The sequence below is a fragment of the Panthera leo genome, chromosome A3 (assembly GCF_018350215.1).
Source record: "Panthera leo isolate Ple1 chromosome A3, P.leo_Ple1_pat1.1, whole genome shotgun sequence".
In the NCBI taxonomy this organism is placed as follows: Eukaryota; Metazoa; Chordata; class Mammalia; order Carnivora; family Felidae; genus Panthera; species Panthera leo.
Genome location: NC_056681.1, coordinates 119,795,581 through 119,823,522, shown reverse-complemented (window position 1 = coordinate 119,823,522; position 27,942 = coordinate 119,795,581). Strand labels below are relative to the sequence as shown.

The 27,942-nt window shown below is 54.2% G+C and overlaps 1 protein-coding gene across 1 annotated transcript in view; it reads right to left on the bottom strand.

The window, feature by feature from the left end:
* The window catches only part of DNMT3A (DNA methyltransferase 3 alpha), a 98,509-nt gene that overhangs the window by 63,633 nt on the left and 6,934 nt on the right, over window positions 1-27,942 (bottom strand). Inside the window, exon 2 of the mRNA XM_042933514.1 lies at window positions 8,270-8,505. Coding sequence (XP_042789448.1) covers window positions 8,270-8,332 — 63 coding nt within the window. The 5' untranslated portion in view covers window positions 8,333-8,505. The remainder of the gene's footprint in view (window positions 1-8,269; window positions 8,506-27,942) is intronic.

Genomic DNA, 27,942 nt, shown 5'->3' with positions numbered 1-27,942 from the left:
CCAAAGCCTAGACCGATGCGCCTAGCATGAGGCAGGCACTCAAAAGCACTTGATGAGTGACTGTCACATAGTAGGTACTCTCAGTAGGTGACTCCATACACACCGAGAGAGGCACACATGCAAATCTACAAACCTACAGTTACGTGAAGATAACTGTGCATGAGGCTCCGGTGCTGCCCTGAGCTTTATGATTTCAAATCAGGAAACAGGATGACTAACGTGTACTTTCTAGGCTTACACAGAGTCATGTCACTTTACATTTATGTAACTCTTTACAGCTCTCAAAGCACCTTCACATTTGGTGGCCTGTTAGGTTAGGTAGTTACCATCAGCCTTTCTAAACTTCTGAGGCTATGATTTGACCTAGATTTTAACCCAGCTCACTGGATGGATTATTTTAAGCCACATACAACTTCTCATTCTGATGAGCTGGGATATGACGATAATAATCTCTTGCAGTTGTACAGTAGGTGGTAATTAACAGAGCATTTTCACATACATTATTTCATTTTATTCTTCTGCTTTACAGAAAGCAGAGCCGGCATTATTATTATTATTCTTTTTATTTTTTCCATTACACAGGCGGGAAATCTGAAGCTCAGAGAGGTTATCTAACTTACAGAGATCAGGGAGCCAGGAAAAAAGGTCTTTAGAACCAAAATTTCAATCTTTCGACGCCCAGCTCATGGGTCTTTCCACTGCCACGTGCCATTACACCCTATTACGCCACGTGCTGCTGACGTGTGTCACCGTGTGCGTCACAGGGAAACCGTGAGCGTGCAGGCGATCCAAGGTAAAGGCACACACCGGCATTCACATGTGCGTATCTACACAGCTGTCTCAGGAGGCTCACGCCTAGACACAGGACCCCTCCCCTAAAGAGATCTACGTCCCACCCAGAGACAGCCGGCAAGATGTACGTGCTCCCTCCAGAGCGTACAGAGGATGCTACCGACCCAGCATCCGTTGAGCAGATGTCTCAAGTTGGTGTTTGAGTTGAGGGGATGAACTTGACAGATCTAGCCAGCCACTTGCCCAGACCCTTTGGGACAAGAGGCACGTACAGCCTTGGCCAGCTGGCCGGCTGGCCTCCAGGGGCCGTCTGTGATCGTGGAATTCAATGGAACCGATTGGCCTCTCCGCCAGGCCCAGCCCCGTTCTGGGTGGCCCGAGTCCCAGCTCTGCAGAGTGACAGCCACAGGACCCTGCACACCACACTGCGCACATGTGCTCACAGGTGCCACACGCCCAGGCTGGGCCCACAGACAGGTGGGTGGCAGGGCACGCTGCCGGAGGACGCACGGGGAGGACGAGGCTGCAGCGTGAGTGGCCACGCGGTGGCACCAGGAATGGCTGCACATACCCCCCAAAGTCCCTTGCTTTTAACGATCTCAGTCACCTCCCAAACTATCAGTCCTCTGTTCCAATTATTCATCAGTATTCGACAAGTATTCACTGCCCCATCGGTCTGCTTCATATTATACATACTGAGGAAGGCCCCATCCCTCCCAAAAGGCCATGCCCCCGAGGGGTTCCCACAGCTCCAGTGCCCCATAAATTCTATTTGGAAACCCCAAATGGTTCAAAATGGTGGTGCCTGGGGTTTTCCAGGCCCTCCTGCCAGGGTGCAGCCCTCCCCGACAAGCTGGGTGCCATGATGGGGCCTCACTGCCTTCTGGAATGGAGACTCCTCTAAGCACATACCCAACACACTGCAGCCCGGCAGGTTAACCTCCGTGGCCTCAAGGCCAACGTGAGGCCAGGCTAATGGGCGTGCTCAAAAAATATTTATCCAGCACCTATTGTGTGCTGGATACAAAGATAAGCAAATAGAGCACTCAGTTTAGAGAGAGACAACACATAAATAAAAAAGCACCTCAGTAGAGTGTCCCTTCCGTGGACCCCAAGCCCACCCAAGCTCTACATAGCGCTCCATCTCATCCCCACCCCACCAGGCACCCCCTTTCCGGAGGCATTAGAATGCTACGTGGGGCATGATTTTTCTCGATTTATAGAGGGAGAGAATCCAGGTAAAACTACTTCACAGCCATGTGACCCTTTGCCAAGTTTCTTAGCCTCCCTATGCCTCCATTCCTTCTAAAATGGGGGTGACGAGGAGATGCCCCCTGGGTTGTTGCGGGATTGAGTGAGTTAGTTGCCAAGCCAAGGAAGCTCCTTTACATGCCCTACCACAGCGTGCAGACATTAAGTGGGATGATCACAAGCAATATCCCTCATTGCCCCGCAGCTCTCTGCAGGGCACGACCAGGCCCAGGTGCCAGAAAGGAAGGGCATCGTCCCCATTTCCCGAACGTCCTGGAATACCCACTCCAGTCTGCCCTTCTCCTCTGCAAAGCCGAGCTCGGCTGTTCCCGCCCAGGCCCTGTGGGACGTGCTTCTTGGCAGGGAGGAGCTCCATCCCCAGCCTGACCATTTAAGCCACGAGGGACCTAGGGAACCTCACCTGAGCTTCTGAAGGTAGCCACAGCCCTTCCCGTCAGGAGTTGGGGCTCCCTGTCTCTTGCCTCAGTGTCGCTTCTATTCAACGCATGAAGGGAAGAGGGACCTCAGGCCTGTTTTTGAGGACCCAGGAATAACCTTCCTTCCCCATGCCAGGTTCTCAGTGGACTTTCAACCCACACCACACCCCGCCTGCGTTTTCCACCCTGTCACGCCAAGCTCCTGAGATCCTGGGGGCTACAGTGCACCTACCCCACCAGTGTGCGGACAGGCAGGTAGACAAATACATGGGTGGGTGGGTAGGTAGGTAGGTAGGTAGGTAGAGAGCAAGCTCGCTAGTTATCCAAAATAAGTCGTAAGACTAACTTAACACGTCAGGTCCCTGTGTTAAAAACACACCATGTAAACCTCTCTTTTCCCCGCTCAGAGGCCATGCCGCTGAGTCACACGGCGCATTCCAGACGCAAACACAGGTCTGTCTCCAGAGTCCGAGTGACGCCTTCTCAAGACTGTAGTGACTGCAGGTTACCTAAACTTGACCTGCCTACCTCCTCTTACGGTGCCTCACAGATAGCACGTGTTTTATGAATTGAAGGTTTGTGGCAACCCCGTGTCAAGCACGTCTGCCGGCACCATTTTTCTGACAGCATTCGCTCACTTCGTGCCACGTTTTAGTAACTCTTGCAATTTTTCAAAAATTTTCATTCTATTTGTTATGGTGATCAGTGATTACGACTTGCTGAAAGCTCAGATGATGGTTAGCATTTTTAGCAATGTTTCAAAATTAAGGTCTGTACATTTTTTTAGACACGTTATTGCACTCTTGATAGACTACGGTATAGCCCAAGCGTAACTTTTAGGCACTGGGAAATCAAAAAGTTCATTTGACTTGCTTTATTGCAGTATTCACTTTGCCCTGTGGATCTGGGAAGGAACGTGCAGTATCTCCAAGGTACGCCTGTCATATCTAACGTAAAGAATTTTAGAGGACCTAAAACATGGGTCCCAGTCGGCTCAGGGGTGGACTGTTTACGTCACACGTCCACTCTACGTGACCAAGCATCTAATCGACTCCACTGAACTACAAACGGATGTGCCCTTAGTCGTAGCTGTGTTCTTGAAGAGGTAAGGGTAAAGCTACCTTTTCTGTTACCGTCTGCATGAATTAAGACGGATGCTATTTAAACAACCCCTATAGTGACTATTATAAAGCAAAGAGCCGGCCCTAAGCATTGATGTGTGGGCATCTGAGTGTGATAAAGGCAGAGTGTGCCCAGAGTGGGCAACAGACCTGTGGACCAGCAAGAACAATGCAGAGGGGAGCTAGGGGAAGCCTAGCCAGGGTGCCCTTGAGTTTGTGTACCAGAATGCAGGAAGTAGTCAGTGCCCAAGGGAAGTCGGCACTTGCCAGGCCTTTGGGCCAGGCCTTTGGGTTGGAGGAGAGAGCCCCGGCCACAGCGGTGGACACACACGCACACACACACACGCACACGGGCACACTCACTGTGCTTCCCCGGCACAAATATGCATCCACTGCTGTTGCTTCTTCCACCCAGCTTCTCCCCCCCGGATGGTAGGCACGGCTCGTACCTTCCTATCCCCATTCCTTTACAGGAATGTTTATTTAGTTCATCTGACAGACTTATGGAGCCCTACTATGTGCTAGGTGCCTGGAGAGGTACCTGGAAAGAAAGAGAGGAAGAGAAGGAAAGAGAATGGGTGCAGGAGGGAGGCAGACAGGCAGGGAAGGAGGCATGGTAAGAAGTAGGGTGTCCACAGCCCTGTCTTCATTGACCAGCGTGTGTCTGGAGTGTCTGTGTGTGTGCGCACGCACATACCCACAATCGTGCCCACTAGACTTGTGTGTGAATTCTTACTGGAGATGAAGTGCCCCCAACACCCACCCTGGGGCAAGAGCGCTGTCGCGAGGAGTAAGGCATTCCCTGGCTATCCCGACTTGGAGGCACCACTCATTCTACCTCTTCATGCAGGAGGCAGCCTGGTGGTCAGCAGCCAAGAGCACAGTCTGCCTGGGTTCCAAGCCCACTTGCTAGCCACTGACGAGCTGTGTAACCTTAGGCAAGTGACCGCACCTCTCCAAGCACCCATTTAGTCGTTAATAAGATGGAGGGTGAAAAGAATACAGCCTATCTTATGGAGCAATGGTCAGAATGAAATAAGATAATGCAAAGCACAGAGCTTAAAGTAGCACCTGGCAGATAGCACTCAGTGCATCTTGGCTGTTGTGTTTCTGAGGCCAGAGGAAAGAAAGAGGGGAGCGGCGTGATCGGGGGCCCAGTCTGGGGCTTGGACTCGTGGCCAGGCGCTGATTCATATTTGGGGAACTGAGGAGGCCTTTCCAGCCCCTTCCTGCTCCCTCTGCCCCTCCCCTCCCCTCCATGCAGGGCCTGACACCCCACCTCCATGCTCCTCCGCAAGCCAGGACCCTGGCTCCGGGCCTCCCTGCTGTTGGACGTGCCCCCCGCCCCACACACATCCCCCATAAGGCCAGCTCCCCCTCCCTCCATGTGGCTACACCTACCCAGCTGACCCACCCTGGAGAGAACCCCAGAGCTCTACCCACCCCAAATCTGCATTGTCCCAGCCTCCCCACTTAACATACGGATGGCAAGGTAGGGGAGGCCACAGGGAGAAGAGGTGCTGGGCAGACCCCTCTATGCACTCCCAGCCATACGCACTCTGCCTCAGCCACACGCACTCTGCCTCAGCCACCACTGCACCCAGCCTGCTTGACCCAGGCCCCAGGCTGCTGTTCTGTGGGAGGGTCTTACCCCTCTCATTTCCCTTTCTCTGCTATCCGCTATGTATTTCCTGAGCATCTACTCGAGGCTAGTCAGGCCCTGCCCTCCCCTCCCCCTGGATATCATCCACACCAGTACTTCCTAGATGCCCCTAGAGAGCTAGTTAAAACAGATTGCTGGGCCCCTGCCCCAGAGTTTCTGATTTGCATTTCTAACCTTTCCAGGGGCCACTGGGGCTGCCGGTTTAGGGGGTCACGTTTTGAGAACCGCGTGTCCACTACAAACTATAATTCAAGGCCGACAGAAGGAAGCAAGGGCTTTGATCAGAGAGGAGCAGTGAAGATTAGGGAGCAGGCACACCGGGCAGAGGAAACCACAGAAACAGACGCCTGGCAGCTCCAGGAAGTACCCAAGTGGAAGGTGCGTGGAGGCGTGGCCGGGAAGGAGGCTGGAAGGGGCGTGGGGCCCAGTGGAGCAGGGGCCAGTGCGTGGCCACACCCCTTCCCTCTGGCTCACCAAACAGTTCCTTTATGCCAGGTGCCCCAGGCAACTCTGCCAGGCTCCTTGGGCCGCAGCCCAAGCCCATCTTCCCCCTCTGCAGACAAGGCACCTCTGCCCCAGGCCTGGCTTTCTCGGGCCAGCGTGGGCGGCTGTGTCTCTACCCGCCCTCCCCGGTGGCTCCCTGGAGCTGTGGGAGCCAGCCCAGAGGTGCCAGGGAGGTGTGCCAGGTGAGCCGGCATGCGCGCTGTGGGCGTGGGCGGCTGGGGAGGAGCGCCCGCCATGCCCCAGCCCCCGTCTATCGGCCGCTCTATCAGCACCAGGATCTGGGGCTTGGGTGTGTGTTTGTTGCCGCATGAGCCAGAACAGTTACTATGGGTAGATAATAATAGCAATCGTAATCCCTCATAATTGGACCAGACTTTGCTGTTTGCAGGGCATTTCCATGCCCGTGACCTCATCTGACTTCCACAACCACCCTGTAAAACAGGCACAGCCAGAGTCGTGATCCCCACTTCACAGCTGAGCAAATGCAAGCCCGGATGGCCTGAAGTCACATCTCCAGGAAGTGGCGTACTCAGGCCCGGGCCCGGGGACTTCTGACTCTGTCCAGTGCTCTTTCTCGATCTTGAACTGTCATCACAGGGAGCCTGATCTGCTGCTTTCCATGTGAGGGAGCCAGGGCCTCTGCTATCCAGGGTGGCACAGTTCAGTAACAAGAGGAGTCCGGCCTGACTGTCCCCCCCACCTTCCCCACCTGCCAGCGTGTGGACTGGAGCTGTGTCAGCACCAGTCAGGGCATCAGGCCACGTCGGGAGGTCAGGGTCACCTAATCCAACAGAGGAGCAAAGCAGAGCTGGTGGAGGGAAGGGAATTACCCATAGCTTCCACTCAAGAGCACAGGTGGCCAGCTGCAGGTGGCCCTGACTCCGTGGTGGCAGGGTGTAGGTCTACCGCCGCCCGAGATAGGAGTGGCCCGGAAGGCCCACGGGATAACCTGGACTACCTGTTATTTTCTGTGGGGGTCAGAGAAAGGGGACCGGTAGCGCCTAGAAAGCCTGGCTCAGTGGGCCACGGCAAGCACTTTCTCCCCAGTTTGCTGCGTATACACCCCCAACCGGGGCATTCTGCCGGATTCCAGGCTGGGAAGGCAGGTGCCTGCGCTTTGTGCGCACACCTGTGCGTGTGTCCACACGAGGACTGACGCAGGCGGGGCAGCGAGAAAGGTTCTGACCCACCAGGCTCTCATCTGGACCCACCACTGAGTATCTGGGCTCAGCGTCCTCACCTGTAAACTAGGGCCATCTGCCCTTGCCCCACCTGTTTCAAGGGCTGCTTCCAAGAACCACATGGATGGAAACCACTCAGAAAACCGAAACAGGCTCTAAGAATGAGCAAACCCAGGAAGGAGCTGAGTACGCATGGGGGAGGGTAAGCAGTGAGCGGGTCTCAGGGCCGCCCCTGACGGTGGCCAAGCAGAGGGGACACTCCTCAGAGTGCCGGGGGCGGGGGGGGGGGGGGGGGGGGGGGCATGCCCGGTGCCAGGTGTCCACTGTAGTTCCAGAAGGACAAACTATAACCCCCAACCAAGCATCACCACCCCTCGCTCCTTGCTCAGGAAAAGGGGAGCAGGCAGAGGAAACTGTGGGGACCAGGGCACGGCAGATAGGACACCCCAGAAAGGCCCGTGGCTGGCACAGCTTCCCCAGAAAGGTGGTGGTGGGGTTTACCATTTCACTGACAGAGGGGGAACACAGAATCCCAACGTTGGGGGTTCAGGGTGGCTTTGCCTACAGGTGGACACGGCTTGGTGAGGTTCCAAGGCAGCCTGTGGGGACCCAGCAGGGATCCCTACTGGTCTGCTGGGATCTCCTCTGATTTAGGCTCATCCTGGAGTTCAGCAGAGGGTGATGAGGTCACCTCTCATGGGGCTCTGAAAACAAGGAGGTCATTAGCTCCATGGTCACAAGTGACACTCACTCAGAGCCCGGGGGGGGGGGGGGGTGAGGGGCAGGAAATCACCATCTCCCACCATCTCCAGGATGACTGGTGTCACCCTGTGTGGGAGGGGGAGCCCTCACGCGGCCTCACATCTACCAACCTCCCTGAACTTGTCTTTGGCCTCCCAGAAGCTACCGAATACCCTGGGGAAGCAGAGACAGCTAAGACAGGTAAAGTGACCAACCCGAGGACACAGGGCTGGTAGGAGGCCAATCCAGAAAGGAATCTGGGTTCGGGGACACGCTGCAAGGCCGAGTGCCAACACTGTACAGACCCGGGGCTTGAGCCTCTGCTCAGACACCAGGAAGGTGAAAAGCCTGGGTCCTGGAGCCTGATCACGTGGTTCAAATTCCCACCGTACCACCAGGACTGAACCTCTACCAGCCATCACCTGAAGGGGGACATCACCCCCCCTCCACCGCCCAGCGCGAAGGCTGAGCTGCGCGGTCCAGCGCTCAGCACACCAGAGCTGTCACTGCTCGGGGACGGGCCCTCCCCTTCCCTGGGTTTGGGGTCCTAGGGGGTCCTGGGCAGAGCCAGCCGCTCACCTTGCGGTCCTCCTCCCGCTCCGGAGCGGAGCTGCTGGTGTCCCCGGGGCCGCTGGAGGGCATGGCGGGCAGCTGGGCGGTGGGAGGCAGGCTGGGGCTGCGCGGGGCTGGGGGGCTGCTGGGCTTTGGGGAAGGAATTATCGTGGTCTTTGTAAGCAAGAGTTAGAACTTAGACATAGATCCCGGTGCTGAGGGAGACTCCTGCTGCCTGCGGTGTGGACTTCCAGTGGCTCCACCTGTGGGGGAAAGACAAGAGGGGTCAGCAGGGCAGGGCACCCCCAACCCAAGCCCCACCTGACCCCCCCACACACACCTCAGCCCCGGGGCCTGTGAGGCCTGTTCCTCTGACCTCACTCCTCTTCCCAGGCTCACCAGCAGCTCCGGCCAAACTAGCACCCCAGAGAGTAGGGGAAACCGAGGCCGACTCAGCTGGCAGGGTACCGCCTGGCTTCCCCCAGGGCCACCTCCTGCCTGCGAGGCGGCAACAGTCTCCCCGGGGCCTCCGCGTTGCTGGGGCGCAGTGGGCGCCACTTCTGGGACTTCTAACTGCCTCCTGCCTCCTCCCTTTTCTTCATTCACGTCTGTTCTCTCCTTTGAAAGCTTCCCGCACCCTCCCTCCCACCCAGCCACCCCCTGGGAAATCCCAGAGGTCCCCAGCCCCGCTACATTTTCCTTCTAATCTGTCCTCCCCTCACGCCCCCGCCCCCACACCGCTCCCACCACGTGGAGGAAGTGAGCTGCAGTCACAGGATGTGAAATGAATGTCAGCTCACTTTAGGACCAGCGCCTGGGCCCAGAGAGAGCTGAGGTTGAACTCGGGCTGCGGCCAGGCTGAAGGCCTAGGTTTGCAGTGCAGTCTGGAGGGCGCCCCGGTGGGGAGAGGCCGAAGCCAAGGCCACGGTGACGGCTGACGGGAGGCTGCTTCCCCCCCACCCCCACTCGAGCCCCACAGATCGGCACCATTTGCCCGGGGAACCTGGTGGGCTTGAGGGGGGCCCTCCGCACCCACCCTGCTTGATTTTAGGGGCTTTTTCATCTTCCCTGCTTCAGGTGCGGGCCTCAAGCCAGTGAAATCACAAAGCCCCCGCCGCAGGCCTCTGCTCGGGGTGGGGGTGTTGCGGATTCAACCCCCTTTGCTCGGAGACACTGAGTTCTGGGCTCCCCACCCCGCAGGAGGAAACCCGGGCCAAGCCCCTGCCTCCAGTGCACCCGCCCGCGGGGAGGGGATTGGCAGGAGAAGGAAAGTGGGAGGCAGCTGGATCTGGGCCCACCCACACCCTTCCCCTTCCAGTTCCCGTTCTGCTTCCCGGGCTTCCCCTCCCTCTCGGGCTCCTTCTCCCATCCCCCTCCAGCCAAGGCTCCCTGGAAAACCAGGCACTGGAGAAAGCACAGGCTTGGGTCTCCCACGGGCGCGGCCCCTCCCCCAGGGACGGCGGCGGCTGGAAGGTGGGTTCTGCCCAGGGTGTGTTGGGACAGGCTGGGGCTGGGAGGAGCCTCCTTAGGGCCAGCACAGGAGGGGCTGTAAGTTCAGACCCCAGTGGGCTGTAGATGCTCCAAGCCCCCACAGGTGAACCCGAAGGAAACCCCAGGTGCTATGCAGACACATAAGCTCGGCACAGTACTGAGCTCCATGAATGTTTGCTGCCCAAGAGTGCACAGACAGCAGGAGGAGTATTGCTTTAAGTGTCAGACACGGTGCTAAGCACGTGACACGCTGGCCTGCCTTCCTTCCTTCCTTCCTTCCTTCCTTCCTTCCTTCCTTCGGGGAGCTTCTAGTACTATTACTATCCCACGTTTACAGTGGAACCTAATGTTCAAAAAGGTTAGGATTTGTCCATATTCTAGAGTCAAAGCAGAAACTTGAATCCAGATCTCTCTCACTAAAGCTCTGGGGGGACTGTCTGTGAAGCTTTGTCCCCCAGCTTATACCATCCCACAAAACAACTCTTGAGAGCCCATTAGAGAACTGGTCCAACCCAGAGCTCCATAAAGCTTCCCTCCATTATCAGCCAGTCATTCCCCCTCAAACCCACACCCCGTTTGTTAGCACAAACATGCCCAATGGCCTTACAACCACCCCCCCCCCCCCAACCACATTAAAACCTTCAAAAGGATAAGGGAGTTATCTGGTTGGAAAGAATATTGAACCCAGAGTCAGCAGATGTGGGTTCTAGTCCTGACTCGGGCTTCCCACCCTTAGTTTCCTCAACCGTGAAATGAGGCGAGGTAGACTACGTTATTTACAAGGTGTCTTCTCGCCCCTCCCAGCCAAGCTACTGGAGGCTCCAAGGGCAAAGGGGAGACGCAGACAAGGCTGGGATAACTTCAGGAGCCCCAGAGCCCCAGAATGGAGTCGGTGAAGACCCAGGCACAAAGTAAATAAGAGGCAGATAACCCTCCACCAGATGTTTGTCTCAACACTGCCCTGAGGCCCAGAAACACCCAGGGAGCTTCTGCAAGAAAAAAAAAAAAAAAAAAAACACTTTCAGAGAACCTCTGGTTGCCATTGAAAAGAGTAGGAAGTAGGAGGGAAAAGCGGAACATCACAAGGCATTGACCCTGAGGGCAGACACCCCAGAAAGGAAAGGAAAGGAAACCTCTTTCCTCCTCCCCTTCCTCCACATATCCCCCTGGTATCTGAGCTGCACGCACAAACTCACCGCAAACTCAGCTGACCTGGGTCAGTCTGTAGGTTCCTTTGTGTTACTCAATGGAACAGATCTGTCAGAAAGTGTTCCTCAGAATCACCCAGCATCATCTAAAACCATCCGGCATATGGTCAGGCAGGCCACGCACCGCACAGCCCAGGGGGCCCACGGCGGTGGCCAAGCTCCAGGACTCGACACGGCGCTTTCCACCTGCCCTTGGAAGCTTCCTTCTCTCAAGCAGCCCTGCTGAGAGGAGCGACCAGCTCCTGGGCCCCCGGTCCCAACCCAGCGGCATGTGTCCACCACGACGACGGTCCTTCGCCAAGCACGGCTCTCTGCTGCTCCTGGCGCCGAAGCCTCCTTCTCACCGGTGCCAAGGGCTGTGCCACAAAAACCACCACCAAAGAAAAATCCATGCCAGGAACGCTACCACCAAGGACAAGCAGCTTTTATTTCCTTCTTTACACTTCTAAATGTCCACAGTGGCCGTAAATAATGTGTATAGCAACATCTTTAAAAAATGCTTAAGGAATCCCATCAGAAAAATATCTGGGTATCACAACCTACACAGTCACCATTATCACTCTTCAATTCCAAACCCGCTGTGGGAAAGAGGACAGGGATTTTGAATATACACACCAAATTTCACCACCGTCTAAATCCAAGTTGGTAAAAAGTTTTTTTTGTTTTGTTTCTCAAGACGTACCGTCACGAGCTGGGGCAGAACAGAGAGGAGACACCACCCCCCCCACGACATTTTGGGGTCTGGAAAGCCGCTTCGTGATTGCCAAATTTCAGACAAAACTGATTTCAAATCAACCTCAAATCAAATCAGATCAGACCTGCTTTATGACAAGAATCCTCAAAAGACACTTGAGACAGTAGCACCAGCTACCTCCCAGACCAGGGGTGAGGGAAAATGAAGAAGACTGAAGGAAAGAAGTAAAAGCCCTAGGTCCTGTCCCCATGGAGTCCGAAGGTTTACTCTCTGGAGAGAACAGAACAGAGGGGTCTCTGCACAGAGTTGACTGGTGCAGCTGAGAGCAAAGGTAATATATCAAAATCCGGGAGATGAAGATTATTTTAAACGCTGACGTCGAGTGCCCCCAGCTTTTCCCCATTGGGCTCCCAGAACCCTGGCAGCCCGACCCTCGCCTTTTCTGGAGAATCTCATTAGTCCGAGGGGATAGGCCTGCGGACATAGATGCTGCCACCGGAAGCCAAACGGTGTCCAAATGGCTTGTTTAGGTCAACCAGGTGGGTCTGCCGCACAACAAGCCCCAGCATCATGCACAGGTCTTCTAATCCGCTTGTTCGTCCCCCGTGCTTAATCCTGTAAAGGACCATCATGGACCAGTAGACGTCAGAGGGAAGCCTCTGACTTGGAAGACAGAGACGAGAACGCAGAAACCCAAAGCAAACCACAACTTGGAAAACCTAGACTTCAGGCCCAGATCAGACGCCGCGTTCATGAGACAAGAACGTGGTGCGATTTGAAGAGAACACTCAGAGAACAAAACAGATTTGCCGAAGGTACAAGTCATGCTAGCAAGATGCAGAACTCAACACAAAGCTACTCCAAAGAGAAAAATGGAAATAGGAGAGGACGGGAAAGAGAGCTTGAGAACTGGTCCGGAAGTTTCATCTGAAAAGCAGGCGTTACAGAAAAACAAAAACAAAAACAAAAAAAACGGGAGAAAATTACCAATGAAATAATTCAAGGGAATTTCCCAGAACCGAGACATGAGTGACCTGGTTGAAAAGACCCACCACAAGGCACGTCACCGTGAAATCTCAGAACACTGACATCAAGAGAGGATCTTGCAGACCAGGAGAAAAAGTGACACATAAAGGTCCAGGAAGCAGAATGGCTTCGGATCGCTCAACGGTAATGTGGAAAGCAAGAAGACAAAGGACCAATACCTTTGGAATTCTTAAAATAATTCTCCCGTTAGAATTCTTTACGCAGCCTCGTCATCATTTACGTGTGATAGGAGAATATATTTTCCAGACGCTCCTTTCTCAGGAACACAGGAAGATGTCCTCTAAGACACACGAGACAAGGGAAGGGGATCTCCGGGATTGAGGTGGAAACAGGCCAGGTGAAGCCATCGAGGGTCACTGTTCGGATCAAAGCAGTGTCACCTAAGCCTCAGGCCTGTTGACTGCTGTCATTGCCATGCCCTTGACCATCGAACGGTCTTTTTAATCCGACAAGACTACAGGTGTCACTCCCTGTTCCCACTCTGCCATCTGAACTCAGGAACTGGACGGATTCGGATATTGACCGGTATCTGTCCTGGACGATGTGCTCCAAAAAGGGGGAGTAAACCAGACAAGAGGAAGAAGGCGAGATCCAGGAAACAGGAACTTCGACCCGAAAGAAGGCAGAGGGAATGCCACGGAGGACCACAAAAGGAAGCCACAGAATGGCAGCCACAACGTGCCACACAGCTAGAACTGGAAAGAACTTTCCAGCGAGAACTGGAAAACTGGGTCTGGAGCATGTAATATTTGATGTGACTGCCCTATGGAAAGCCACACCAACAGCTATTAGAAGGTGAGACAGCAACTAGCAAAAAGTACAAAGAAAATAAGGCAGGTGCAGAAACCAGATCATTGTTAACTTCAGTGGAAAAAAAAAAAAGGAAACGATTGCAGTAGACTATAAGGCTTAGCTGTGAATACAGACGCATTAGTTGATTTAACAAATATGTGTGTGTGTATACACACCTATGTAATGCATGTGGGTATATATACATATGTATGTATATATATATATATATATACACGTATATATATACATATATACGTGTATATATATACACACGTATATATATATATATATACGTATATATACGTATATATATATATACACGTATATATGTGTGTGTGTATATATATGTATATATACGTATATGTATGTATACACATATATATGTGTGTGTGTATATATATGTATATATACGTATATGTATGTATACACATATATATGTGTGTGTGTGTGTGTGTGTGTGTATATATATATATATATATATATATATATATATATATATATGCATTTCCTGTTGCTGCTGTTACAAGTTACCACAAAATTAATGACTTAAAACAACACAAATGTGTCATGTTGCAGTTCTGGGAAACAAAAGTTCAAAATGGTTCTTGTCACTGGACTGAAAATCAAGATGTTGGTAGGGCTGCACTCCCCTCCCTGGAGGCTCTAGGGAGAATCCATTCCCTCGATTTTTTCGACTCCTACAGGCTACTCATATTCCTTGGCTCATGGTCCCTTCCATCGTCAGAGCCAGCAACGGCCAGGCTCTCTCTTATCGCATTACTCTGACTCCGCTTCCAGAATCACATCTCCTCTGCCTCTCCCACCTCTGTCTTTCATTTCTAGGGACCCTGTTGATTACCCTAGACCCACCCAGAGAATGTAGGATGATCTCCCCATCTCAAGATCTTTAACTTAATCAGACCTGCCTGCAAAGTCCCTTTTGTTACATAAGGTAACATATCCACAGGTTCAGGGGATTAGGATGCGTCCCTCTTGGCGGGGGTGGGGACGTGGCAATATCCTGCCTATGACACGTATACACACGCATACATTCATATGTGCATAAAACATTTTTGAAAGAGCACTGTTAATAGTATGCCCTACCACGAGAGCGATTTCGGAGCAGAAAGGCTGGCCGTGTAAGGGAGCTGCATGCCTACTTACTAAATAGGAAATCAATGGGAAATGTCTAAAATGGAAGAATCAAAAATATGCACATGCCTCAGAAACGTGAGATGCAAAATTGCTAGAAGAAACAGCTAAAAGTGGTCGCCTCTGAGAAGGAGAGGGTGGGAGGGTCTCTTTGGTGAAGTGATGTTGGTCTTGACGTCTTACGTGATGCATATGTACTGCTGTGAGGAAATAAGACAGGAATGTTATGGGGCGCCTGGGTTAACCAGGCGGTTAAGCGTCAGCTTCAGCTCAGGTCATGATCTCACGGTTCGGGGATTCAAGCCCTGCGTCGGGCTCTGCGCTGCCAGCTCGGAGCCTGGAGCCTGCTTCGGATTCTGTGTCTCCCTCTCTCTCTGCCCCTCCCCCACTTGCATTCTGTCTGTCTGTCTCTCTCTCTCTCTCTCTCTCAAAAATACATAAACATTAACACAATTATTTTAAAGAGGCAATAGGGAAGGGCAAGAGGGCTTACCTCCCAACTTCAACCACTGGTTGGCATTGGCTTCTATCCTCCTCTACGAGTGCGTCTAAGCCCTTCTACCTTGCTGCTCTGTGAAACCATCACTTCCCACAGCATGACCATGACCAGTGCCTCACGCCCACACACAGTTCCATCACCAGCTATAAAAGGGGTGCCTCCCTCCCTGCTCCCCCACCCCACCCCTCACCGAACGTGTCTAATCCCTCCCCGTACATCACTTCCACCAAGCACAGCCCCTGCCCGGGGTGCTGCACGTCCCTTCCATTCCTCCCAAAGTGCATCTGTGCTCGCCATGGCTGCCCACGTCCCTAACCGCAACACCGGCTCATTCAACAGCCCACCTCAGCCAAACACCCACAGTTGAGCCATCCCTGCCACGTCACCTGCCCCCCCCCCCGCCTCCAGCCTGCCACCACACCGTCCCTGGCACCGTCCCCACCTTCCTCACCAACCCCAACCCCATCAGCACCTCCCCAGCTCATCACCCCAAGTCTCCCCTCCAGGTTTGCGCCCACCGGCACTGAGACCGTCACCCCGCTATGTCACCTCAACAAGAGCCTGCGCAGAACGATTCTCTTCCAGGAACAAAACCAGAATTGCCCCAAACCTAAATCCTTTCTCCATCAAAAACAATCCCGGGGCACCTGGGTGGCTCAGTCGGTTGAGCTTCCGACTTCGGCTCAGGTCACGATCTCACGGTTGGTGGGTTCAAGCCCCCTGTCGGGCTCTGTGCTGACAGCTCAGAGCCTGGAGCTGCTCTGGATTCTGTGTCTCCTTCTCTCTCTGCCCCTCCCCTGCTCACGCTCTCTCTCTCAAAGATAAACAAAAATTTTTTAAAAATTAAAAAAACAACACAATCTTGATGTCATCATCGTAAGAGCCCCTTCCACTCCATCTCAAGTGCTCGATCTGCATAGCTGAAAAACATAGACCATCTCTGGAGCAGGCCCTTCCTCCCCTTCCGTCTAAAGTCTACTTTTCCCCTTGTGGACTTTGCTTGTTTCCAGCTATCTACCCCTCCCCACCAGGGGGCTTGGGGCGTATTTGTCCTGACCCCACAACTCACCCCAGGCAGAGTGAGCACGTGACCAGGCGGGGCCAACCGGACGCCTCCGGGGACCGTGGTGGTGCAATGGAAAGGCTACAGGGTAGGATGTGAGTCAGGAGCGGCTGCCTGCGGGGGAGGGCTTGCCTGAGAACAAAGAGCTGAAGACAGAGGGATGGCACACTGAGGTCATTGTCTAGGCCCCCGAGAATCTAGCTGTACCTGGAGGCAGGGCATCTCTGAAACTCGCAGTAATGGAAGCCTTTCCCTGCTTGGGTGTGAGTGAGTCTGTGCCTTGCGGCTGACAGTCCTGACTCATATGCTAATCTCAGCCTCCTAAAGGGCTTCTTCCTGCGTGGGTTCAAATCCTGACCTGCTTACTCTATCAGCTGTGTGACCTGGGGCAAAACCATGGCCCTCGGCCTCAGTTTTCTCAGCTGTAAAATGGGGTAATAATAGGAGCCACTTCACAGGGTTGTTGTGAGAATTCAAACGAAATTCATTGAACATGCTTACAAGGGTGCCTGGCACAAAGAAAATCCTCAGTACATTTAAACAACTGTTAGTCCCTGACTAATCCAGCCCACGGTTTTCTCTCCTTTCTTGAAATCCCCCGAGTGCCCGTGAGCGGACGTCACTCAAACAGGAGCTTGTACTCACGAAGCTCCCACGACGTGCCAGCCCCTGTGAATAGAGCTTTACAACCGCAACATCTTGTTCATCGTCACGCCTCACTCCGACCTTTTGAAGTGGGGCCTCTCCCCTCCCCCCTCCCCGTTTTCCAGACGAGAAACGTGCGGTATCGAAAGGTTAAGAAAGCTGCCCAAGGTCATTATTAAGTGGTGGAGCTGGATTCACATCCACGTCAGTCCCACCCTGAAGTCCAGAGTTTTCCACTTCATCATGTCCTCTTACAATTAACATGTGGCTGTTGCAGACATATTAACTTCGGGCACAGATTGGTCTGAAAGCAAAGTTTCCAGTTAGCCTCCCTTTCCTGGTGAGGCCTGTCTGCGGGGAGGGCAGGAGTCGGCGTGGTGGTAAACAACTTTCTAATCATAGTAGCCCGGGCTCTGCCCAACGCGTCAATCATTCATTCAGCTATTTACTGGGTACCTACCATGTGCTCGGCACTTGCTAAGAGACTCGTATGGTCCCATTTCATCCTTGCAACGATCCTGTGAAATGTATGAAATGGTTCTCTTGTTATTCCCGTCTTATAGAAGGAAAACCTGAGGCTGAGGGGTTTAGTACCTCTCCAAGGGAGCACAGGTAGAAAGTTCCAGGGCAGGATTATGAAGCCAGGTCCATCTAACTCCAGAGTCCTTACAAACATGGCAGCACTTGGTCACGGATGAACGTGCTGAGCCTACGCCACAGCTCATCTGTCTACGCCCCTGGTGTGGCACCAGCCCAGAGATAACAGCGTCATAGCTGAATTTCCTACTGGAGCTTGGGCAGAGCTACAAATGCACCTTGTGGATGACCAAAGGCAGGAGAGTAATCGTGTGCCCCTCGCCACCTAATCATCTGCCAGGGTGGCGATAAGCTCCGGGCCTAGTAAACTGGGGGCCGGTAGGAGGCTGAGGGGAGCGACCAGGGCCTCCTAGACAGAGATGTCTATCTGCCAAGTCTTTCCCCTTACCACAGCCTCTCTCGGTCACAAGACTGAGCTGGATGGGGGGCGGGGGGGGGGGGTCTCCTTTGGACTGCTCATTCCCTCTCAGCGTGAGTGAGATGCACATCATCATACCATTCCTCTGGCTTCCAGAAACATCCCTCCCATCCAAACCACCAGCTGCACAGAGAATACCAAAAGCCATTGGCAACAGGCCAACAGTCCTGCCATCCTGTTGCCACTTCAAAGCCCATCTGTCTGGCTCTGGAGTCACAACAAGATGACCTGTGGTTGTCACACTCCCCTCGAGGCCAGGGCACCACCAGTGTGAGCATTTATGATCACACCAAACCTGCTGCCACGATGGTGGCAACACCGGCAGAGATGAGTTGAATCAGACTCCTGTGCTCATACTAATGGTTACCATGACACAGACCCGAAAGCAAGGAGGGAAAAAAAAGATTTATACCCAAAATAGATGCTGGTAAGGAGCCGAAGTTGTCCTTGGGCATTAAAAAGAACCAGTACAGACTTCCGTTAAGGAGCATGCAATTCTGAGTGTGACAGGTCAGGAGATGCCTGACTTGTGGGGAGCCATGGGTGCTGGAGCAGTCAGATGGGCGTCCCGGGCCTTGGATCAGAGAGCCAGGGTGGCCAGGCCGAGGGTCCACATGAGAATCAGCCACGTGGGCCCTGGCGGGGCCTGCTGTCTGAGCAGCCGTGAGCGTGGGTCCGGTCCTGTCCTCCCCTGGAGGTAGCCCATGGTCCACACCTGCCAGCTCCGGGACCTCTTCACTTACTCCCTGTTGACCCCTGCCTGTGGCCCCTACCTCCTGTCTCTGAAAGCGTCAAGGAGTGCGAAATGTCATAATCCCCGAAGGGGACACCACCATGGTTCCACTGGAAAGCAAGTCCACAGCCTGGCATTTTTTGGACCCCTGCGCCACTGAACCAAGAGCCCCCAAAAAGGAGTTACTCCACTGGCTTGGGTGATCGATCCTAGTTACCACACCGCTGAGTTGCTGGTTCGTAACAGAGACAAGGAAGACCACATCCGGAATCCAGAGGATTCTCTCAGTCACCTCTTAGAACTTCCAAGCCCCAAAGTTAGGGTTAATGGAAAAACTAGAGTAACAATAACAACAACATAAAAGACAGACCAACGAGGGATTCGGATCCTTCGAGAATCAAGGTTCGGGCCCCTGCACCAGGTAAAAGAAGCCTGGCCTGCTGACATTCCAGTAGAGCACAGAGGAAATCTAGGGTGGATAACGGGAGAAAGGAGCCAGACATCAAATGTGGCCTTGGGAACAAACACAGAAATGAAAACAGTAGTAGTTTTGTGTACTTTCTATTTACTGGATACATATACGTGTTTATTTGTACATGGTAACCGTTTTTCTTCTTTTTCCTCCTTCTTCCCATTATTTCATATACAAGCTGTTGGAAGTTAAATTTATACTTTAGTCTTTAAAAAAAAAAAAAAAGATTTTATTTTTAAGTAATCGCTACACCCATCGTGGGGCTTGAACTCACAGCCCTGTGATCAAGAGTCACATGCTCCACCGACTGAGCCAGCCAGCCTCCCCTATACTTTAGTCTTTAGGTAACAGAATAGTCAGTGGCACTGTGGCTGAACTTGAGAAGCTATTCATTCACGTAGACAGTGGCTGATCCAGTGCTTAGTGGGACTCTTCGGGGAAAGGGTGAGAAGAATTGCTTGCCGTGTCTTGCTAGGTAGAAACACGGCTTCGATTGTAGTTGTAGGGGAGCCCAAATAGGTGTGAAAGGTGCAAATGCAGTTGTGCGGCCAAAGGGGTAGGTAGACTGCCAGTTAGCGATTTATTCATCCTTCACTTCCTGCTCGGTGAAAATGCAACCAGGCCCTTGAAGTGTTTCTCCTCTGCCAGTAGGCACGGCATTAGACTCTGCCACCAGAGGGTACTGGAGGGACACTGAAGAAAAGGGAGTCTTCTTTCCTAGACCTGGGGTGCTCTCCCGGAGCTCTGTACACAACTTCCCAGGCCCCGGCTCCTGCAGCGAGGGGGCTTCTGAAGCGCCTGGTCTGGGGAGTGCCTAACAGCCGGCAGCAGCCAACATCTCCACCCGACACTCCCCTTGGGTAGTTTAGTGGCAGTGTGACCCATGCGTAGCTTTCCTTGGGACCCAAAGGATGGCTTCCAGTGAGTTCCAGGGGCAAGTCTCCAGCAAGGTCTTCCAACGTGTCTCCACAGTCAGCTCCCTGTCATCCAGGGAGCCACAGCCGTGCCCTCTCCATCCAGGTCGGGATATCGGCCCCGGCGTGGGCCTCTTCCCCGGGCGCTCCATGGTGACCCCCGGGGAAGCGGCTGGTCTCACACGTGCTATTTCTAGATTCTCTGTAGTTCGTTCTACGTCTCACCGGCCGGTCTCTCACTACTCCCAACCCCAGTTGTAGTTAACACGTCTTGATAGTAAAACCTGTTCGGATCACGATGTGCTTTCTGTCTTCTGAATGGACTCTGATACGGTCACGCACAGCCTCAAAGGACCATTTTCCATCCTCATGGTCCTTCAGTTCAATTCAGCCTCCTCGCCAGCTAACCGTTACCCTGCTTCAAGCACTCGATCGGCCACCGTTTACTGAGTGCCACTGCTGAGCCACAAGACACCCTACTTCTGGAAGCTTCCAAGCCAGTCGGCTCTCTGGCTCTCAGTTCTGCCCATGCCTCCCCCTGGCTCCATGCCCTTGACTCTCCCACCCCTCGGGCCCCTCTGCTGTCTCGGGGGGCAGCTATTACTGCACGGCGGGCACCCCCGTGGGGCACGCGGTCCCCTCTGCGGAGATGCTCAGGCACCGGGGTCAGTACAGACCCTCACTTTCTGGACATCTCCACCTGGCTGGTTTGCAACCACCTAAAATCCCACTCTTCTAGATCCAGATGCCTCATGTTTCCTCTGGCTTCTCTCCCTACGCGGTAGTGGCACCACCCCCCCTCGGCCGCCGAAGTCCCAAAGCCTGAAGAGAACCGAGGTCCCCCTTCCTCCTCAGTCCACCCGGCACCTGATCCTGTCCTCGGGCCTCTATCCTCCACCTCCGCCCTCCGGGCCCTTTGTGCCACAGGTCTCGACCTTGGTGGATGTTCTACGACGGGGCTCCCTGCCTCTCGCATATCTACCGCCCACCCCGGCCTCTCAGCAAAGATTTTCCACAGCACGTGGCCTCCTCCATCAAAACCTATGATGCCTGATGAAAACGTTCTGAGATTGCCTGTGGTGATGGTCGCACAACTCTGTGAATGTACTAAAAACCATCGCATTGCACACGTTAAACGGGTGGATTGTATGGTATGTGAATCATATCTCAATTCAGCCGTTATTTTTTTTAAAACTCCATCGGGCCTATGATTTTCACGCACAGTAAAATCTGAACCCTGGTCCAGACCTACACGGATGGCTCACCACCGCGTGGCCTCACCCCCCACCTTCCCAGCCGACCCCATCATTCCAGGGCCGGTCACTGTCCCCCAGCTCACACCCTCCGTTCCCACACCTGTGACTACACCCACCCCGTCCTCTCCTCTGAGGGAGTCCCCTCCCCCCGTCCCTCAGCACCCCCTATGCCCACTGCTTCTCCTCGACCACCCATCCAGTGGTCTTTAATCAGTGTCTGTCACGTGGTCATTTTGCTTTTCATGTGTATATGCGTGTGTCTGCTTTCCCAAACAGAGGAGGTCAGAGTTCATGTCTTGCACCTTGCTGTCCCCCCAGACAGCTCACAGCTGCCTCCCCCCTCCTCCCTGTTCCGGGTGACCCTTGAGGCAAAGAGGACTGTGTGAAATCACTCCCAGGCAGCTGCAACATCCCCAGCACAGTGCTGCGGTGCCCCGAGTGACCCCCCACAAGCCCCATTCCAGGGGTCGCTCAGCAGAGCCCCCCAAGGGACTCTGCCCACAGTGAGGCCCCCTGCGGGAGCTCCTGGCTTCCTGCACCACCTTTCCCAGGCCAGAACATACACCTGCTGTGGGGTCTACAGGCCCCACTGGCCCCCAGATGCACAGGGTGAAGGGGGTCATGAGGGTCCTAGGTCAGGGTGTCAGTGAACCACAGGAAGCAAGGGGGGATGGCCTCCCACACCCCTCCGGGCCCTTGGAGGCTGAGTCCCCACATGGCCTGTTGCCACTCTCTCCCCACCATCTACGCACATGCTTCTTCCACTCACGCTTTCTCACCCTCCTCCGAAATCAAGTGATCACCCAGCTGACCCCCTTCCAGGCCACAATTAAGATGTCCCTGAAAAGGTCTTCAGGGCCTGGGAGCTGCTATCGGGGCACAGCTCCTCTCCACCTGTTGCTACATGAACTACTCACTTGTCCCTGGTTTGCTTTCTCCTCACCCTCTGCCCCAACCAAAACCAAACGTTTTGTGAAGGGGGTCGAGGGGAGGAAGTAGAGCTCCAGATTCTGGGCAGTGCTTCTCGGAGTCACTAGCCCCTGGCAGCAGCCCTGGGGCCTCTCACCGCCTTCCCCCCCCCACCCAACTTCAGCCCTAGGGAGGCTCAGCCAGACTCCATCTCAAACCCTGGCCCTGCCAGTCACGGACACAGGCTGCGGTGTCTGGTCTGTGCAGTGGAGTGAATAGGAGCCCCTATTTTAAGATATGAGAGAATCCAGGGCGCCTGGGTGGCTCAGTCGGTCAAGCATCTGACTTTGGCTCAGGTCACGATCTCACAGTTTGTGAGTTCAAGCCCTGGTTCGGGCTCTGTGCTGACAGCTCAGAGCCTGGAGCCTGCTTCAGTTTCTGTGTCTCCTTCTCTCTCTGCCCCTGCCCTGCTCACGCTCTGTCTCTGTCTCAAAAATAAACAAACAAACAAACAAACAAACAAACAAACAAAGGATATGAGAGAATCCAAGTCAAGCTTTTAGCACAGCGCCTGGGACACAGTAGGCACTAAATAAATGTTAAGTCTTTTAAAAAGTATTATGTGATTAATCAGGGCAAAAGGCCAGTGAAGTGTCCTTAGAAAACCTAGACTCTGGCTTAAGATCACATCTACAAGTGCCTGTCGCTCATGGTGGCCTGACCCAGAGTCATCTCTCCCAGCTAAAGCCCTCGTCTGCCCCTAATCCCCCAGTCCAAGGCCCCTGGCCACAAGTATGGGCAACCTCTTCACCAGGGCCCCAAAGCCATCATCATGGCCACACACACACACACACACACACACACACACACACACGTGTGTGCACACAGATACACACAGACAGGTGCATATGTGCACACACGGGCATGTATACAAGGACAGATGCATGCACACACATACACAGATATACATGCGTGTGTGCACAGACACGGGTACACAGATACACATGCATGTGCACACACAGATACAGACAGATGCGTGTGTGCACAGACACACACAGACACTCACCCCTCCACACACACACAGACGGATACAGACACACACTGACACGCAGAGACACACATATATAGACAGACACGTATGTACACACACACACACACACACACACACACTCGCTCTCTCTCTCTCTCTCTCTCTCTCTCTCCTCACGCTCCAGGCGCCCCCTGCACATGCATCACACATTTCACCTACTGTATGGGCCAAAGAGGCATTTGGAAACCAGCTTGGGAACCTCATAACCATTCATAACATTGTTCTGATAGAAAACACAAAACATTGCCCGATAAACAAACATTTGCAATAGAATTCCTCCAAGAGCTAGGAATTGCCTGTGCTAGAAAACTAACCGAGCAAGAAGAGAAAACCGCATACACTTAGTTTGCCTCTGCAAAATTAATACCAATTACAAAAACATTTATGTGAACTGCTTACCATTTACACCTAATTACCATGCAGCACAATTATGCATACCATTAAGGGCATGCCAGATGAATTATGCTGTATGTTTCATTTGATTACACCACCACACCCTCCGTCCATATACGCCCGGCTTCCAGAGGGCCATCCCTCTGACAGGGTGCAAGCACAGGTCTGTACAAACCAGAGAAACATTGCTTTCCACTCTGAAGTCGATCGTGGTCCCCACCCCAACCTCTTGCCCCAGCCAGAGCCAGCCTGACTCTGGCCCAGGCCTTCCAGCCAACATCACCACCACGGGAGCCCAGGCCGAGACGCCATCTTCCCGCCAGAGCCTCCACCAGAAGGCTGACCTCCCAAGGTCTCCCCGCAGCCGTGGCTACACGTCACAGGGGCCACGATACAGCCAATGGTCACCATGGCGTGGCCACTCACGAGGAAGTTGGCCTCGCTGTCCAGACAAGGCCACCCCAAGCTCACCTTGCAGACGCCACCAGGGCCCTACACCCCTCCTCCTGGCACACTGAGCCAGCCACTGCCCAGGCCCCGCACGGTGCAGAGCTTCTCCCTCTCTTGTCCACACGGCCGTGGACAGTCCTGCCCCCTCTTTATTAAAGAGAAAAGGAACCGACTCCCCTGATTCCCACTTAGCCCACTAGACGCTCTTCAAATACAGTGGGGTGACCCAGGCTCGAGAAACAGGAGAGTCAATGGAACGTGATACGTGGACCTTCCCAGGACAGGGAACTCCTCAAAACTGACTGCGGGCAGGTGACACGGGCCTCCTGGAGGCAAAGCGCAAGAAGTAACTCAGCCGCTGAGAGAGGGAAGGAAGGGGTGCGCACGTGTGTGCCTCCACAGCACCAGAAGGGAACACGCGCAGCTGAATGTTAATTCTCGAACACCTGTGAGGCCAACTGCATAAGGATTCTTTTCAAAGACGAGTGACATAAAATGTGTGACGAGTGACATCAAATATCCAGGGTTAGCGCAAGAAGCAGCGTTTCAAAGAAGCAAACACAAACCTGTGAGGTTGTCTCCACTTTGCAGATGGCAAAACCGAGACTGAGAAGCATGGAGTGATCTGCCCAAGCACGCGGCTAGGAGGTGGCAGGGCCAAGCTGAGACCCCTGTCTGTCCAGCACCGGGTCTGCTGGCCCTGGCACGATGCCACGCTGCCTCTCGTCTCAGTGGTGCTAACTCAGCTCACGTCATTTTGCTGGAAGGTCTTTGGAAATGGCCCTTCCTGCGACAGGCAGATTCATTTCTATCTTAGAGAAATGGTTTTTGTTTGTTTCTCGTTTGCTTCTCCAAACTGCTGTCCCCGGCTTATCCCCACCTATCTCGGCAGCCCTGCCTTAAAGGGAAGGGTGGACGCCAACTCTGCAATTCGCGTACCATTTTCCAGGGTGAAGGGACTCACCCCGGGGCCCTGCAGCCAGGGAGCCCGGGGACAGAGCCTAGGCATTAAGGCTCATCTTCTGAGGGGGCTCCTGAGACGAGCAAGGTCCGGCTCAGGCCCTCAAACATCAGTAGCCCCCAGTTACTTCCCTCCGAAAAGTCTACAGAAGTTGCTACCAGCTACGGAAGAAAATGTGCCGGCCCTTCTAATCCATCATGCTGGGCCCTGTCCCTCCCTCCAGCCCCAGTCCTGTCCCCCATGGGAAGCCTCCGCAGGGCTCCCCCAGGCTCCCCCCACCGGTGCCCTCTCAGTGGCTGTAGCCTCCCCCCACACAGCTGGCCAGGTGACACTGCCCAGCCTCTAGCCCCACCTCCATGCCTGCACTGCCACTCCCCTTCTGACTAGGCTCCCTGCCCCCCTCCTTCTGTCCAGTCTCTCTGCCTCGAGGCCCCTGGACCCCCCCGCTCGGGTATAAACGTGGACATGTTACTCCAAGCTCGACATCTGCCAGAGGATAACACCCCAGCCTTCCGTGGTCCAGCTCCACCCCGCATCCCACCATTCCTCACATCCCGTGACGTCAGAAAATGCCCTTGACCCCCTGGCTGACCGCTCCCTGCCCTTTGACACTCAGCTCAAGCATCACGTCCTTTAGAACAGTATCCTGATGAGCACTTCATAATGTCTGTCATTGTCGAATCGCTATGTTGTACACCTGAAACTAATCTAATATTATAGGTCAACTAAATTTCAATTAAAAAATTAAAAAAAAAAAAGCCTTTGCTGTTTTTCTCTCCCCTTCTAATGAGACGTCTGAGCCCCTGTGGTATCCGGAGCTCTCTCCACTCCTCCACTCCCCTGCCAGATAATAATCATCATCCTGGTCAGATTCACCTACTGTGGGCTCAGCCCACAGGGACCGGCTCAGCCTCTCTCATCTTTGTGGCCAGTGCCTGGCACGTAGTAGGTCTTTAATAAATGAATAGATGAACGTGACTTGAGGATCTGAAGCAAAGGACCTCTGGACAGAAAACTCGAATGCTGCCAGACCTGCCAAGGCGGGGCCCTGGCATCTCACTCTGCTGAACCCGGCTCTCTCGGAGTCCAGGCTGTGTGGAGGGTGTTGACAGAAAAAACACAGAAGCAACGGCCCGGCCCCACTGGGCTTCCCAGCTGAGCCTCCAGTACTAGGCAGGCCCTCAGGCCACCAGCAGATGGGCGGGGGGAACCAGGCCCGGACAGAGGATGGCAATAGGCACCACCATTGTTGCTGGACATGAAACCATTAGGAACCAGCGCTGGGTCCCAGCTGCCAGCCCGCTGTGGTCTAGAGCCTCCCACGCCTCCAGGCCAGGGGGCAGGGCCAGAACCCGGCAGAGAGGTCACTGCCTGCTCTGGGCCCAAAGAGACCAGAGGGCAGGGAGAGAGAGAGGCCCAGGGCTTAGGGGCCCTTCGAGGTCCCCAGCGGGCACGGACTCCGACAAGACTGAAGTTAGCGCATCCAGATGAAAGGCCCAGAGATCAGGCGGCCAGGGCCAGAGGGCTCACAGATCAACCACCCCGCTGAATCTTAGCTTCCCACAGGAGGCCCTGAAACCCCGACAGCGAGAACGACAGACATCTGTAGGGTCGTACAGAGCAACAAGGCCTTCACGGGGGTCATCTCACCCGGTGCCCACCGTCACCCTCATGCAGCCCTGTCATGACCCCACTTAAAACAAAGGAACGCACATCTCCTCACCACCTACAGCGTGTCGGGGACAGCGCCAGCTGGTTTTCATACAGTATCTCATTCGACGCGGGCAACCCCGGGAAGGTGGGCAGGCTATTCTCCCTGCGTCTCACAGATGCAGGGCCTGCGGCACAGAGACATTAGGGCCCGCGGTGAGTGAGTGGTAGCGGGGCTGAGATGCTCAAGGTGTGCCCCCGCCCCCTGCCTGCCAGGGCTCTGCTTTGCCCAGCACATCCGTCCCCCTACCAGCCTGGGGCTGAGGGGCGGGGGGTGCGGCAGAGGGACACATTCTGTGCCTGCTTGCAGCACACGTTACCGTATTTATCTTCCTGCCTTAATCCGGGGGGGGGGGGGGGGGGGCAGAGACAAACAAGGCCGCATACCCTTTCTCAAGTCACGTTAAACAGGGGCGGCCTCAGAGTGGAAAGCGAACTCCAAGAGGGCACCCATGGGTGCGGGGGTAGGGCCGGAGGAGGAGGCTGTGGAAGGGGAAGGTGGGTGCTGTTGCCAAGCAACAGGCCGAGGAATTTGTACCTGCCGTTCCTCACCTCTCCACCCCATCACCGGGGTCACTGCCACCCACTCATGGGCCTCCAGATCACAGAGCTGGGCACATGCTGGATGAGTTCTCCAGAACCCCCTCCATCCCTCTTGGGGGTCTCCTGAAGCCCTATTTTGTCCTCCCTGTGTGCGGCTCCCCACGCTGTCCATGCTATGCCAGGGCTGGATCCCCTGAGCTCCGTACTGGGACCAGGGCCTGGTTATACCTCCGGTTCCCAGAGGACCATTTGGGCCACAACAGCCACCAGATCGAAGCCTTCTGTGAAGATCTTCGATGACTTGTGTGCCATCCTGGGTGAACTGAGAGTTCTAGTCACCACCCTAGAAAACTAACTCAGTCCACTGGCCCTGGCATGGACCAAGAGTTCAGCCAGCTGCCTATTTTCCACTCTCACCCAATCCCTATTAGCCCAGGCCTTTGCCTAGAGCGTCTGCAATATTTCTTCCTGCAACCTTTCCGGAAAAGACAGGTACCTGAGTGGCTCTACCCTTTGCTGTCAGTCTCCAAGCCCGTATCTTATCCATTACCAAAAAAAAAAAAAAAAAAAAAAAAAAAAGCCATTCTCCCAGGCCTGGCACGACTCAATTTTTTTCATATTCTTCCAGAAGCTTTCAAAAGTGTGCTTTTATTTATTTTTGTT